Here is a 15,069-nt window from a genome sequence, read left to right on the forward strand (position 1 = left end):
AAGAAATAGGTGATGCTTCATTTATTGCTCATGTCTCTGCATAGTGGCTGCGGATTTTGTGCTTGTGTTTGGCAATCTTGGTGACCTGGGTCACAGCAGCCTGAAGAAACCTGTCCTGCAAACGTGCCCAGGTGATTAATTTCAACAAACAGGTTGCTCATATGAGCATAATTACTCACTTGTGTAAATGACAGGATTGGTGCTCTGACCTGTACCAGGCACATGGTAGTACACCTCCCCACCAGTTCTTTTTCACTGTTAATCAGAGGACTGAAAGCCTTGCAACGTTTAGACAGCTTGAGGTTGGAGGCTGAAATGTCACTTTTAAAAGAGGGTTAAAAAGGTCGCACAGCTGCAAATAATAATAGCCCAATGAAAATCAGACTCTTACTGCAGCCCACTTCAAGAATAACATTGAAACAGGAAACAAGCCTGCTTGATGTTTTTACCAGTAAGGCAATAAGATTACTGCTGAGTTTAAAAAGGGGGAGAGGGAGTCAGAAAGGAGTGTGCTTTCTTGGTGTCCATTGTTAGAAGTATTTTTCTGATCCAGAAGGGACGGTTTTGGGGTTCTGCTTGAAGAGTGTGAGAGCACGACGTGCTTCTCTGGATGCTGCTGGGAGGGGGTCTAACTTGTTGCTGTGCTCTGAGAGTGGTTTTGTTTCTTCTGTTTGATTTATGTTTCTTCTCTTCTTGTATGCATCACTGCAGGCTTCAGCTTTATTACTTACAATAAAAAATGTTTAGAAGCATCTTATGCAGAAGTTAAGGAATAGAAGAGCACGTTGGCTTGCTGCAGTGCTTACTTTTTCCTAGATGTGGCATGGCTTGGAGAAATCTTTCTGTGCTTCTTCTATATTTTTGTTTATTTATTTTTATAGCTAGAATACCTTAGTTGCTTCTGAGCAGGGTGATATTTCAGAAGAGTGGCAGGCTACAACAGTGTAGCAGATTTCCTCACTTCTATATTCAGCCAATAAGGCTCTTTACATGGTCACAATAGGGCAATAAATGCTGACAGATGTTGTTAACGTCTCTATTAAAATTCAACCCCCTTTTCTGCTGCATTAAGCATTCATATCTATACCTACTGTTAATAAAACCAGGACTAATGCGAACAAATCAACATTATTGCGCACTTATGTTTGTAACTCTTATATGTCTCTTTGAAGAGGCCATGCAGTTGCAATAGGCTGAATTATCGATACATGAATAAAAATAAGGCAGAGCAATTCTTTACCTTTTCAGTCATCACAGATTTGCCTGATATTCTTTGTGTGCATTCATTGTGGCAGTTGTGTAGTACTGTGGAAAGTGCGTGAGTGTAACTTGAATATTTAAGACCCTGAAGGTTAATAAGCACCTTAATTTAGATGGAAAGGTTGCCGTGATTTATTTTTATTAGGTGCAGTAGATATGTTGCCATTGCTTGCGTGATTTCCTTCGTACTTGCTGAACCACCTGCACAGGCTGTACAGAAGGGAACTTGGGTTGTGTGGCCCTGCACACTTTCTCTAAAGGCAGCAGGCAGCTTCTTTCACTCGTTTATTCTCCTAAGTGATTCAGTGTGATTACAGCCACAACCACAGTGACAGCGTTAGATATGAATATGAATTCTGGATAGTGCAGCTTGACTTGAGGGCATCGCACTATCTGGTAACTTGTTTTAGGGGTCAAGTCACATGAGGCAGCATCCTGGAGGGCACACGTGGTGCGGCCATTCTGGATTATTTATTTTGTTATCTTCTTAATGCTAGCCTCTGAAATAGTCTGCAAAGAGTGATTCTGGGGAACCAGCAGTTGCTCATACATTTGTGGTAAACAATTACTTGATGTTGGATCTGACACCTTCTCAAAGTACTGGGGATAAATCCAAGTCCATGTTTTCCTCAGTCAATTCCAACATTCTGGATGCTGATGTGCACCACATATTACTTTGGTGCTTGCCCCATGTTGTCTACTTAGATAACCTTGGTAATTATATAATTTTATGTACTTATGGATTTAGGGATTAAATCAGAGTGCTCAAAGAGAGCAGAGAAGTCTTACATGTTCAGTACTCAATTAGAAAACAAAATCCAAATAATTTATGGCAACATATTAAAATTCACTCGGACGCTTGGGACCAGAATTGTTGTTCTCTGTTTTCTCTAACTAAGTACCATCCATTGTTCTGCTATTGCAAATGCAGTTGTCACTGTCCCCTGAGGAGGGGAGGAAGAGGTAACATAAACATTTGGCAGAGCTTCAGTTGCAGGAGTAATTGAGATCTCAGATAAAGCCTTTTTTTCCTTTTTATTCTGTGAAAAGGTCTTTAGGAAAGACAACATTGCAGGGTCACATACCATAAATAGAGGTGGATTTAAAAATCAAACTAGCTGGGGGTTTTGTTTTTGTTTTTGTGGGGCTTTGTTTGTTTAGTCAGTTATCTCTCTGCTGGCTGTTTCTCTAGGGCAGGATAGCATTAATTCTGAGAATTTTTATTGCTTCACCTCTGAAGAGCCTGTCTATGCATAGACTGGAACTGAAATAACTGAAATTAGAAGAAATTTAACACTTTAAGTTATTTTAATGTAAGTCTTGATGTAAACATGCTCTTTCATTTCTGATTATGAGTGTTCTATTTCAGTTTAACAGAGATGTAAGTTAAAACAGGATATGAATAATCTTAAGGGAGTAAATCAGGTTCGATTGTAGCTATTTCAGTTCCAGCCCTGGTGTAGCTGGATAGCTGAGCTGGGGTCTTTCTTAGCACCTGACTGTATTTGGTGCAATGAATCGTCTGTCTCAGGCCAGGTTTTAGTGGAGATGTTTGTATCAAGAAAACCAGTTGGTGCTAATCAGCACCTTGAGGAGTAGAATCCTTGTGGAGGTTAAAGGTGAAATGAAACAGGAATGGGAGTCAGTGGAGGTGGTAAAGGAAGCTCTGTTGTCTTTCTTTTCTTTTTTTTGGTCATATGTAGGAAATACACTCTTAGTCCAACGCTGTTCACTGGAGTAAAAAGGAAATAGTTATCATCTAAAAATTTTGTTTCTACAAAAAACTTACATTACTGAAGATAATCACTGTAATTACAGGTCTGGGCTGATGTTTGAGTTAACAGTACGTTTATTGTTTGCTCTTGAAAATAAAGTCTACCAAATAATAAGATTAAGTGTGGTTAAATCATTCCTGATAACCAGAAGTGACACACTGATTTTAGAAATCGATGGCAAAGTAGAGTAATTTTATTACTTGTACTGCACATTTTTGTGCCTTTAGGATCAAATTCTGCTTCTTTACTAAGATATTCATTTTGGTTCTATGAGAATTCACACAAACACAACTCTAATATTTGTGTAAGCGTGGTTATGGTGAGACTGAATTTTAAGGGATTTAAAGCCGAAGTCATTGATGGTGCTGTAAGGTGGGTCAACTACTTCCAAATCATATTGCTAATTGTAACAACAGGCTCCAAAGATTCAGCAAGAAGAGATTTGTTTTTTTTAAGTCCTAGGCTGTTACTAACAAATGATTTTTGCTCACTCTGGTCAGGGCCACTCTGGGAATATTGACCCAAATCAGCCACATTGCTGCGTTCTGAGGGCAAATGCTTTCCTCCTGCCTTATTTACTTAAGACCCAGAGGCTCTTCCCCAGGCTTTGGAGTTTAATTATGGGGCTGTGACTGCTATGGTGAAGTTGCAGTTTCAGTCAAAGCTTCTGGAGTTCCTTAGGACCTAGTTGATCTTTTAAAGAGTGTTGATGCATCTTAGTCTGGTGCGTATCCAGAGCCTGCATATAATACATTTAAGTTATTAATATTGAACAGTATGGACAAAGAACTTTGAAAAGTGGGCTCTTTCTCAGAAATAACCTAGGCGTCTGGTTTTAATATTGTTCAGGAGGAACTGAAGAAGGAAAGGTAAAAACCCTTAATTCGAGATATTTCAGAGCAGACACGGTCTTATCTAATAACAACATTGAACATATGCTTTTTCTCTGAGGTGGGATTTCTGCTGCTAAAGCCTAATGGGCATTTTTTTCTTTCTTCAGAATAAATGTGTGCTCAGGAAGGAGTAATTAGAGCTTAGACTTAGAGAGCCTGCTAAATAATAGCAAATGCAGTACTGTAAGGATGACGCTTTGCTCTGCTTTTTTGGGGGGGGCTTTGAAATGAAAACAAAAACTGTCAAGATTGCGCATCGCGTGTATTCGTGATGTTCAGAATGTATATATTCATAGGTTCCCTTTCTTTCCCCTTCCCCCTTTTAACATGTAGATTTATGAGGAGTCAAAGATGAACTTGGAGCAGGAGAGGCCTTTTGTCTGCAGTGCCCCAGGCTGCTCACAGGTGAGTGGAGTCAGCGGTGATATTAATTGAGTCCTCAGCACTAGCTCTGGCTTGCATGCCTCCTGATATATTAGCACGTGTCTAATAATAATGTAGGTTGTTTTTTTTTTTTTTTAAAGTCCTTCCTGCCCCTCAATTCCCTCTTTGCTCCACATGATGTTACTAAAAAATATTTAAGGCAGACATAACAGCAGTTTAAGATTGAGTTGGTAGAATGCTTCTCAAGCTTCTGTTCCTTTCCTTGTCTCATCCTAATGTTTCAAGCCAGCTATTGCAAATTCCTTAAAGGCTAGTATGAGGGGACACACTAAGCAAGATGCGTTTGTCTTTTTTTCTGCTCATATGTGGGATGCAATATGTTATGTTTCATACTATGTTGATACTATATTGCTATTGAGACTCTCCTCTTTTTAAAGAGGACATATAACACTAAAATATAACACTACTTTTTTTTTTTTTTTTTTTTAAATGTCTTTGAGAGATTTACTCTACTAAATATTCTCCATTGAAAGTGCAGCCTCTAGATGAATTCTGCCCCAGGACGCACATGTGGGATTCCTGTTGACTGGCAACCTGCCATGTGCTTCTGAGGATATAATCTGACCTGTAATGTGAGATGTTTTATTTAAAAAAACCTAACCAAACAAAAAAACCATCCTGAAATGACAAGGATTTAAGCTGCTGAGATTTTTAATTGGACTTAAGGGTTTCTTCTGCAGAACCAATACCATCATCTCTTCCTGTTCAGTTGCCAAGGGAAGAAGTTCCATGTGTGGCACTTCTCATCCGAATTGGTTTAGTGAAGAGCTTGCAAGGAAAACTTTGAGGCAAGGACATATTTTGTGCTTTTGCCACAGGCTTCCTGTATGCATCTGTTTTAAGTGATTTAGCTTACCCATTTCTCAGATTCCTCCTCTCTTAATGAGGGTAATATTTCCTCCTATGTTTAAGGTTTTCAGCTGGCTCATATTTTTACAATCCCATAGGTTCTTACGGTGGAACAATGGGCTAACAAAGTACTGTGTGAGTATCACCAGAATGTAGGCGTTTCTGTCAGCAGCTGAACTAAGAAAAAGGAGAATTCTGAGAATGAAGGCTGAGCAGTTTTGCTGTTTGTCTAAGTGGGAGCCTTTCTGTAGATCCTGGAGTGCATCTTTCTGATTGTCTCTCTGACCAAGGACTTGTGCCTTCAGCCCTCCACAGGCAAAGTTAAGCTCCCGCTGGGCTATTCTCTCACAGAGATAGTATAATAATATCTGAGTCTTATGGTCAAAGTTGAACTTTTTGTTGAATTCCAGAACGAACTTCCACTCAAATCTTAACACTTAAGTGGACTTAAGTGTTTTCAGTCAGTGGAGGGGAGCTAATCCTCCCAACAAACTCATTTGTGTGCTCAGAGACACTATTTTGTTGTATGCAGTTGCAATTTAGGAAGGCAATGAGTTCAGGTGTGACTACATCATAAGAAGCATTTAATTTCGCACTCCAAAGCACGATCTCTGATTGCTGTGAATGTGGAATTGACACGAGTATGTGCTGTAGCAAGATGCCTGATGGCTTCTCCACCAGCGAGTGTGGATGTGTGTCTGAGGATGTTGATGTTCTGCATAAGAAAGTAGTTTACAAACAAAAGACACAAGAACCTGGGCTGGAGGAATAGCTTCTCCTCATACACACAAAGCCCTCTTTAAGCTTGGCTGCTTTCACTCTGGAGACAAACCATGGTGTTCCATGAAGGGAAATACTTTATTTTTTGTCTGACAATTTCATTGAGCAAAGTCTTTCACAAATTCCGTTTGTTCTTAACATAAATTTCTAGTGCTGCATTTCTTCCAGATGAGTAAGCAATGAACCAGGATTTCACAGTGAGGAAAAGGTCTTGGGGATTTTTTTTTTTTTTTTTTCCAGGGAACTCATTTCCATTACTTACGCTGCTTTTTCTGTGGGCTTAAAGTCTCAGAAGGTGTATTCTACTGCAACTATTTATACCATAGCCACAAGCAAAGTCACTTAGCCAAGAATATATACTGTATTGACAGACTTATGTCACTTTAACTCTGTCATTACTAGTTTTTGACAGCCTCTATGTACCTGTTGCTTTAAAAATCTGCTTTTAATATATAATATAGCTTAGACATATATATACATATGTATATATTTTCCCAAGCCATGGTGAAACACCTCTCGGTCTTTACTAGTCCTGAACTAACCCTGTTAAAACTACTACAGTAGTTAACATTGAAGTTCTGCAGATTCACTTAGTGAAGGAAACTTAACTGAATTTTAACTTAGCAAACTATGTATTCAAGTGTTCCAACATCTTTTCAAGCTTTCTTTCCTTTGTCTTTATCAAAATGAGCTGTTTGTTGTAAAATTCTGCTATCAGAACCTGTTAGTACACCTATTAATTGCATTAAAAACAGAGCACTTCTTCTCTGCCTGACAAAGGGGAGGAAGATAATTTACTATTATGAAGGATCACCAATAATTGTAAGGTACTGAGCACCTTTGCACCGACAGTTTGATGTCAGTGTATTAGTTTTCCACAAATAAAGAAACATTTTGCCTGAATGCGTCTAGTATGGAAGAGCCGGCTTTTGTGAATATTCTTAGGAGTTCAGGAGATAGGTTGCAGAAAGACACAAAAGCAGAAAAATCCAGTGAAGTGATTTAAGATACGCTCATTACTTTGCATTTGCCGTGGGCTAAAAGCATACACAATAGCAGTTATCACAGTTCCTCGGGCATGTGGTGACATGTGAAGCTCTGGTAGTGGAGCATGTGTCCCAGACCCTTAGAAACCCAAACTTGATCTTGCTACATTTTCAAGCAAATGTGTGACCCCTTGCTGTTTGTAACCCCAGTGAGAACTTCATCAAATATATTTCTAAGAAGAGTACTGATGTTTGTTGCATACACTCACTTGCATTTACAAATAGTCTGTGGCTGTTCGTGTGCCATTTGGACACATTTCTGGTAGGATACGTTTCTTTCAAACTCTCATTTTTAAAGTTCTGTCTAATGCCAAAAGTTTATTAGAGAATTAAATTCTTTTTTTTTTTTTTTTCTTCCTCTCTCTGTTTTTGCCTGACAGCGTTTTCCAACAGAGGATCATCTGATGATTCACAGGCACAAACATGAAATGACTTTGAAGTTTCCTTCAATAAAAACAGATAATATGTTATCAGGTAAGAAGACATGAATTCAAGAGTCAAGATAACTATTCAGATGATGTTGAAAGTATGACTTCTACTGGAGAGCTAGTGGCAAAATACCTCAGAGGTTTTTTTTTTTTTTAAAAAAAAAAAAAGCTCCAATGAAATAACAAGTAGAGGTAAAATAAGCTAGAACGTGTATCTTTGGACAAAAAGACAGCTGCCATTCTTATGCCATCCCACAGATATGGCAAGAGAGGGAAGGAAATTGTTGAACCTCCGCCATGCTGGTAGCTCTATCAGTGACTCCCTTGTCAACATGCCAATGAAATATGGGCACTTAAGTGCATGTCACCTGGAAACCAGCAGTGAGTGTGTTAATGAAGTGCATTTGTGCTGCTGGAACAGGCCACATCATGTGAATCACCTTTATAAATGCCTGCCCACTGTAAATAGCTGTAAATCCTTCAGCTGAAGAAAGGTAAATCAGGGGGTAATACCCAGTATTCTTTCTCCCTAGAATTAAGCCTCTCTCTCATCACTTCACCCCATCATACACAGAGGTTATACAGAACTATGTTTACATAGAATTACAGTCATTAGCTTCTTAAGTGGTTTTCTTATATTCTGGTCTGAGTAACCACACATTGTTGCTTGCTGACAATCAACAACTGCCAGGTAAGGTCAAACTAATGTTAGTCTTACCGTTTCTTTCCTCACCTATTCACTTTCCTATTGTATATTCCTTGGACTATCATAACAAATTCTTAAGAATAATATCATTAGGATTTGTCAGGCTTTGAAGTAGTTGCAGAAAAAGATTGCGATGGACGTGTGTGTGGATGTTAACCCTTTTTTTTTTTTTAATTTCTTGTTTGAAATAGGTTTTTCAAGGTTAATTGTTCTTATCGTAATCTAGGAGTGTCTGCTCAGCAAAAATTCCTCCATCTGTTGTCATTTCAGGTACTCCTGTATCATGATTAAGAGGTTCTTCCTTACTGGTGGATTAAACACTTAATTTTTATGAAAATTATAGTTCACTAGCGATTGCTTGCAAATATTTGATTTGGATTTTGCTGGGGACTTTAGGTACCTGTGAGAAATCAGAGATCTAATCCCAAACGGATTTTATCTTTTTTCTCTTATTCTTGAAGATGCCATGGTGGATTACTATGATAGTAAGATTACTATGAACGAGAACTCAGCACACAGGAGAGCAGGGCTTGTGCAGCAGGTGCATACCAGTTGTGCCCACAGAATCCTGTGTTTGCCAGCATGAATGAGAAAGTGCTGCTCTTGCACTAGACAGTGTCCTCTGGCAGTGAAACTGCTTGAAGACATCTGTACTGTGAACATGTTTGCTCTGCGAAAGTGCTCAGTTTTGTTAGAACTTTGTTTGGCAAGAGTTTTGCTCTAGGGCAGTTTCTAAGGAGTATATTTGGTCCCCTGAGTAAAGTAGCTCTATTTATGTTTGGTAACTTCTGTGATCCTGCTCCTTCCAATGGATTGCTTTCAAAGGCAAAATGCATGAACTAGTTTACACCACTGTTACCAATAGTGAGGGCCCTTGGCATGCAGTCAGCTAAGTATGTAGAAGTGCAGAATTTTGTGACCATTTTGGCTACAGGTTGTTTCTGAGGGATGTGTTGTTTGTGCTTTGTGTATGAATATCTTCTGTAATAACGAGAGTGAAAAGCTGTATGTGTTCTCAGAGACTATGGCAAATATCTCAGCAACTTGATACTTTGTGTATGGCTTTTATGTTTTGTGCTTTTGGTGGATTTGTTCGTCATCATGCAGTCCTTGTATCGAAGCATTGCAGACCTTCTCTCTCCAGAGAGACATTGAAAAATGTTTGTTTCGTTACCCACCTAAACCCTGGGGAAATCTACATACCTTAAAGTTTAAGATGTTTTATTCTTAGATTGTGTAATGAACAATTAATGATATATGGGGAAAAAAGAGACAGGCATTTTTCTTAGACATTTGTCTTCATCTTCCTGTTTTTTTTTTCCAATTTTGCTCATTCTATTATTTCTTTTTTTTTTTTATCCTTTAAATTTTCTGTCATCAGTAGTTTCAAAGAACTGCAGCAGCATTTGCCCCATAATAAGCAAGGTGCAGCATTACTAACCGATGCTGCTTTTCTTTTTTTATTTCTTCCTTTTTTAAGCTGTGTAGAAGTGAGTCTCTTCTTTTTTTCTCTCCAGTTGTGTACTATAATTTAATGTGGCACTTTGTGTTTGATTCCATTCATTATTTCAAAAAGATTGTGAAAAAAATTTGTAAGCAATTAGTACATACTAAATAATGGGCTGCATGCTTTCAGGTAGCCGTTACATTATTTTCTGTGTTTCAAGATGTAGTTCATCACCCATTCTGACAGTTAATCTAATATCAGTGATACTTAGTATGCACTAAGCACATCTTATAAGAACCATTATTGTCAATATATACTAAAATTGAGGGGTTCTTGATCTTGTACCAATACAGCATGAAAACCAAACAAAATATGATTCAGGAAGTAGGAACATGCTTCTTATGTGAAATCTGCTGAGATCTGGAATATTGATCTGCAAGTGAAAGTTAAAAGTATGTGCTATACATAAAGGTAGATATTGTTATGTAGGTGGAATCAGTGTTTAATAAAAAAGGTTCCATGACCTGGTTGAAATTATTGATTCTATTCTGACTCATTTGGTGTGTATAGCAAAGAGTTCACTATGTTATCAACTAGCTCCACTACATTTACTTTTTTTTTTGCTGGTTGATGAACAAATTTTATGGTATCTGGCAAATTTTGAACTAACTCAGAAACTTCAGGTACATTGACAGAATCACACAGAATTGCAGAGGTTGGAAAGAACCTCAAGAAATCATTGAGTTCAACTCCTCTTGTAAAGCAGATACCCTACATTAGGTCATACAGATGGGTGTCCTGATGGGTCTTTGAGTATCTCCATAGAAGATTTCACAACTTCTCTGAGCAGCCTGTTCCAGTGCTCTGTCACCCTTACCACAAGTAAACAGATTTATGTTCTCTGATGTTGTAAATGTATAAAAGGTCCTTAGAAAGCATTTCATTATGGTCAAGAGATTCTTCTGTTGGATAACTTGACATTTGTTTAAAAAGAGAGGGAAAAAAAAAAGTAATGTTATTTGTTCCTTTGTGTGTGCACTTTATTTTATAACCTTGCTGTAGTGAGAGTCATGGACAGTTTCCACTTCCAGCTTTATTAGCCAAAGGAGAGCTGTTCAAGTTAACATGGAATATCTTGTGTAACTTTTCTAGGTTAGTCATTCCTGTAGGAAACTTTGTAGTTAGGTTGACTGAAATAGATGTCATCTCTTTGCTGTTGCGCTAACTGCACTTTACATTGCTTTGAAACTCTGTAGTTTGATGTGCATGTCAAAGCTTTTTTGTTTTTGAAATATTAATGCCTGGTGACAGATTTTTCCCTCCAGGTAAGTTCTGGCAGCTGTGTGGGACTGAATGCTGGGAGGGAGGGACACTGAGATTCCCTACATATCACGTTTTAGAAGGGTCTGAAACCTTACCACCTTTGTGGAGGAAAAGGTCTTCCCCAAAGTGCTGTTACCAGATGAAGGGGAGGCTAGGTTTACCTGTATGGAAACTTTTTTGTATTTCTGAGTTTTTGGTAGCAAAGCCCACTATAGAATCACAATCAATCTCTAGACAAGAATCTGCTAAAGGCAGTGCAAGTGTATTACTCTTCCAGGTAATGCCCATGCCAGTGAGGTAATTTATGCCATCCTTCATCAACTCATTTTCTTTCTCATTGCGATTTACACAGGAGGTTTATCTAGACATGAATTTAGTAGAGTGCAAAATGATTGCAAGTAAGGAAATATAGTTTCATTTGCTTTCTTGTACACTTCTGTGTCCCTCATTTTACCTAACAATGAAATGTCAATTGCACTTTTTTCTTCTAAAACTCACATGAGCAAGTTCTGAGAAAAGGTTGAAGACGTGTTATACCTATTATGTGCACCCTCAGAGAAAGTCCAATCAGCACTTTAAATAGTTAATCTTTTAGCAGTAAAGTTCATGGGGAGCCTTCTACTGTGAGGGTAGTTTGGCCAGGTGCACCTGCACCCATTTCTTCCTCTTCTACTCTTGTCACATACTTGAGGTCTCATGACCTTGAGGTTCTTAGTACACTTGGGTGGTAGTTTGCTGCATCAATGAAGAAACTTATTGAATTTCTCAGGACTTGAGTCTTTCCTTGTCGCTGCTTGATGGGCAGCCCTTCAAATTTCATTGCTAGTCCTGTTAGTCAGACTTTGTTATCATTGTGTGAAAGTATAACATGGGTAAGTATATAACTTCAACAGAGCCCACAGCTGAACAAGCCAAATGGCTGTTATTACTGCACATCAGACTAAACATTTTTTTTTTAAAGATGAAGAATCAAGTTACACTTTGGAGCTGTGCTGTTAGATTGCTTTTATTGAGGATGAATAATGTTTGCAGTAGTTTAATGTTCAATACAAACTCTAAACTTATGGAAGTTTTTCCTTTCTTTTTCCTTTTTTTTCTTTTTTCTTTTTTCTTCTTATCTTTCAAATCAAGCTTGTCTCACATAGCTTTTCTTTTGGTTCTTCAGTTCTTTTCTTAGTGGGTATCATGTTTTAAAATTTTCATTTGTGCTTTGAGGGGTAGAATTCTGGGATTTGATGGTTTTATAAAATGATGATTTACTTGATGATTTAAATGAACTGTATGCTGCAAACTAACATGGCATTTCCTGGGTTTATACTTACAAAGGCTGTTATTTTGAAAGTAAAGTATTGAGACTGATTGTCCTTTCTGAGGCTGTTATCTTGGTAATTAAAATGAAAACAAATCAACCAACACACACACGCACAGACTCAACCACACAGACAAACACAGTGAATACCTAAAGGATTCTTTTTCTTTACTAAATAAAAATTTCCTATTGCCTTACAGTATATATTTTCAGTGTGTTCAGAGAACAGAGATCGCTCCAAACACTGAAGACATATTTTTCAAAATGTTCAGCAGCCCATATATTTTCTGTGTGTGAAGTTAAAATCAAAATCTGATTGTGAACCTTTCTGCTTTAAGAAGGAATAGGTTACCCTGGGATCTGCATAGATTAGACCTTCTGGTCTTGCTCTAATACTTCTATGTATCTACTTACATTTTTTGGGTTTATTTAAACTTTGTTTCTTGCAGCTTTTCTGTCTATGACTACGTTATTAGAGAGGCTGATTGTTCATCTGAGTAATAGGCTGAACAAAATATTTATTGCCCAGTTTGAAGCTTGATGGGTTCTGTGTTCAACCTAGTGGTAAAGGCTAGGTAGAATTAACTTGCTAAGTAATGGTCTGATGGCACATTTAGGTAGATGAATACCTGAAAGCCAAGGAAATGATTGCTGGAGGCAGCTTGGGATGGAAAGACTTTTGTTTGAACAATGGGACTGGATTGGGATGGCCAGTCAATTTAACAGCTGGATATCTAGGGATAACCCTGAGTGAGCCAAATCCCAAGATGCTCTTATTTAAAAATGCAGTTTGGGCCATTGAAAGTCAGAGCTGTGTGGATAACACTGTGCATGCAGGAGAGCTTTGTACAGTAATGCGTGTCCTCAGCAGGAATGCTGAGTGTAGTGCTAGCTCTGTCTGAGTTTTAGTCCAGATGGGTCTGGCACATCCACTTGCTGAATTACAACAAATCAGAGCCCTGTTCTCAGTGAGCCTCCAATAGTTGTGGGCGCTAGTGATAGCAACAAAAGGTTTGTTTGTACCAAACAGGGAACAGTGAGGTCAGGCACAAGCTGTTGGAACTATTAATACATTTTTAAGTGCTGAGAATTAGGAATATTTTATTAATTCTAGGAGACCTGAATGTGTAACTTATGCTAGGGTCTCCTTTGTAATATTGTTCCCAATTAAAACATGAGGGTACACCTAATTTATGCTTAAGGGTAATTGTGGTGTTGAGTAAACTCTTCTACAAATTCTACCACCATCTGAGGAAGAGCTTGTTTTCCAGCGGCTAAACAGTTATGTTAGGAACAAACAAAGTCTAGTGGGTTTGGTAGATATGAGGTCTTGAAATAAGTGGATGCAATATATGTGCAGTATAATTATTGTGCAAAGTCTTGTGCTTTAGAATCTGGATCCTGATCAGTTTTGCTGTCATACAAATACAGAAGTTTCATGGACTTCTGGTTTCTACAGATGCTGAAGGATGAACAAGGCAGAAAGTTGTCTCTTGGTTTACATCTGGCTGAGCTGTCTTCCAGAAGGCTTTATGGATGGAGTTGATGATGGTACTTTCATGGTATTTTTTTTCCTTCCCTTGACAGAAAGGAGAAGAGAGGGGGATAGTCTGTTTTAATAAAATCACATTTAGAATTCTTGCCAGTCTGATTTTTGAATTGTAGAAGCTACAACAACTATATAGGAAGACTGATGTAGTCATTGAAGATTACCATATCAATATGTTGGTGATCTAAATAATGTAGTTTAACTACCAGCTTTAATGCTTTTAGATAATGAAGCAGTTAATTGATAAGACTGGGTGTAGCCCACTGCAGATAACAAAACAGAGCAGATTATCTCAGTCTGCTTGTGATACAGAAGACACACTCCTCATACACACAGAAGAAAGCAATATGAAGCCTTTGTTTGTTTTCTCTGGGTGGTTTGTTTTCACTGTTAAAATGTATTTATTTAATGGACAACTTTTTCTTTCTGTCTTACAGTCATGGAATAGATGCCGAACAGATCAAAAACAGTTATACTGGTTTCTGTTACACATGCCTTATAATCAACTTGTTACCCATTAAGTTGCTGATGTAATCTATTAAAGTAATTCCTGATTTCTTGAACAGCTGTACATCTTGATGAGAAATAGTAAGACCTTTTTTATGTTAAGGTAGATACCCTGCACCTCCTTCCCCTTCCTAACACACAAAAAATTATATATCTATATATCTGGATTCAAGCAAGTACAGAGCAACTTAGGATTTTTAGTTTTGGTGGATGTGGTACTATTGGCCTGTTTATTATGAAACCCTGGTTTCTCATCTCAGTCATGAAAATGATACCTTACTTATTTGATATGAATATGCCACTTCTAAAAATAAGATGTTTCATGTGTTTGCCTCACATTCAAATACCTACGTGCCTTTTATGTCAGACTTGGCAAAGATTATTTTTGTATTTTTCTACAAGGCAATCATGTTTTTTTGCTAAAGTAATACTTGGTTTATCTCTCCTCCTCTTCAGTACACTTTACTTCCACTGCAAATTCCAGTCCACAGTCCAAAAGTATTCCTGGTGAAAATCTACTGAGATCAGTAAGGTTACCCCCAGAGAACAGTTTGGCACTTCTTGTTTAGGGTATGGACCTATACAGTGGCAAGTACCCTCAGGCTCCATGGTGTCAGCACTTCGTTGACGGCTCCTTATGCTGAGTTCTTGTGAGATTCTTGGAAAGTCTTGTGCTTCTGCCTGGTAATACAGTAATCAAAAACCTGTGAAAACTAATAGATAAATACGTGCGCATTCCCAAACACTTGAGTT

At 38.0% G+C, this 15,069-nt stretch overlaps 1 protein-coding gene across 4 annotated transcripts in view; it reads left to right on the forward strand.

The window, feature by feature from the left end:
- The window catches only part of CREB5 (cAMP responsive element binding protein 5), a 244,071-nt gene that overhangs the window by 32,716 nt on the left and 196,286 nt on the right, over window positions 1-15,069 (forward strand). For 3 of the 4 annotated variants that reach the window (XR_014883923.1, XM_085226272.1, XM_085226271.1), the window contains exons 2-3: window positions 4,262-4,333; window positions 7,428-7,521. The exons of the other annotated variant lie outside the window; for it this stretch is intronic. Coding sequence is in view for 2 of the 3 variants with exons in the window: in XM_085226271.1 (XP_085082397.1) it covers window positions 4,262-4,333; window positions 7,428-7,521 (166 nt within the window). In the remaining variant the exon portion in view is untranslated. The remainder of the gene's footprint in view (window positions 1-4,261; window positions 4,334-7,427; window positions 7,522-15,069) is intronic. 4 annotated transcript variants of the gene reach the window in all.

This window comes from Meleagris gallopavo, chromosome 6, assembly GCF_905368555.1.
Source record: "Meleagris gallopavo chromosome 6, MGAL_WU_HG_1.1, whole genome shotgun sequence".
Classification (NCBI taxonomy): domain Eukaryota; kingdom Metazoa; phylum Chordata; class Aves; order Galliformes; family Phasianidae; genus Meleagris; species Meleagris gallopavo.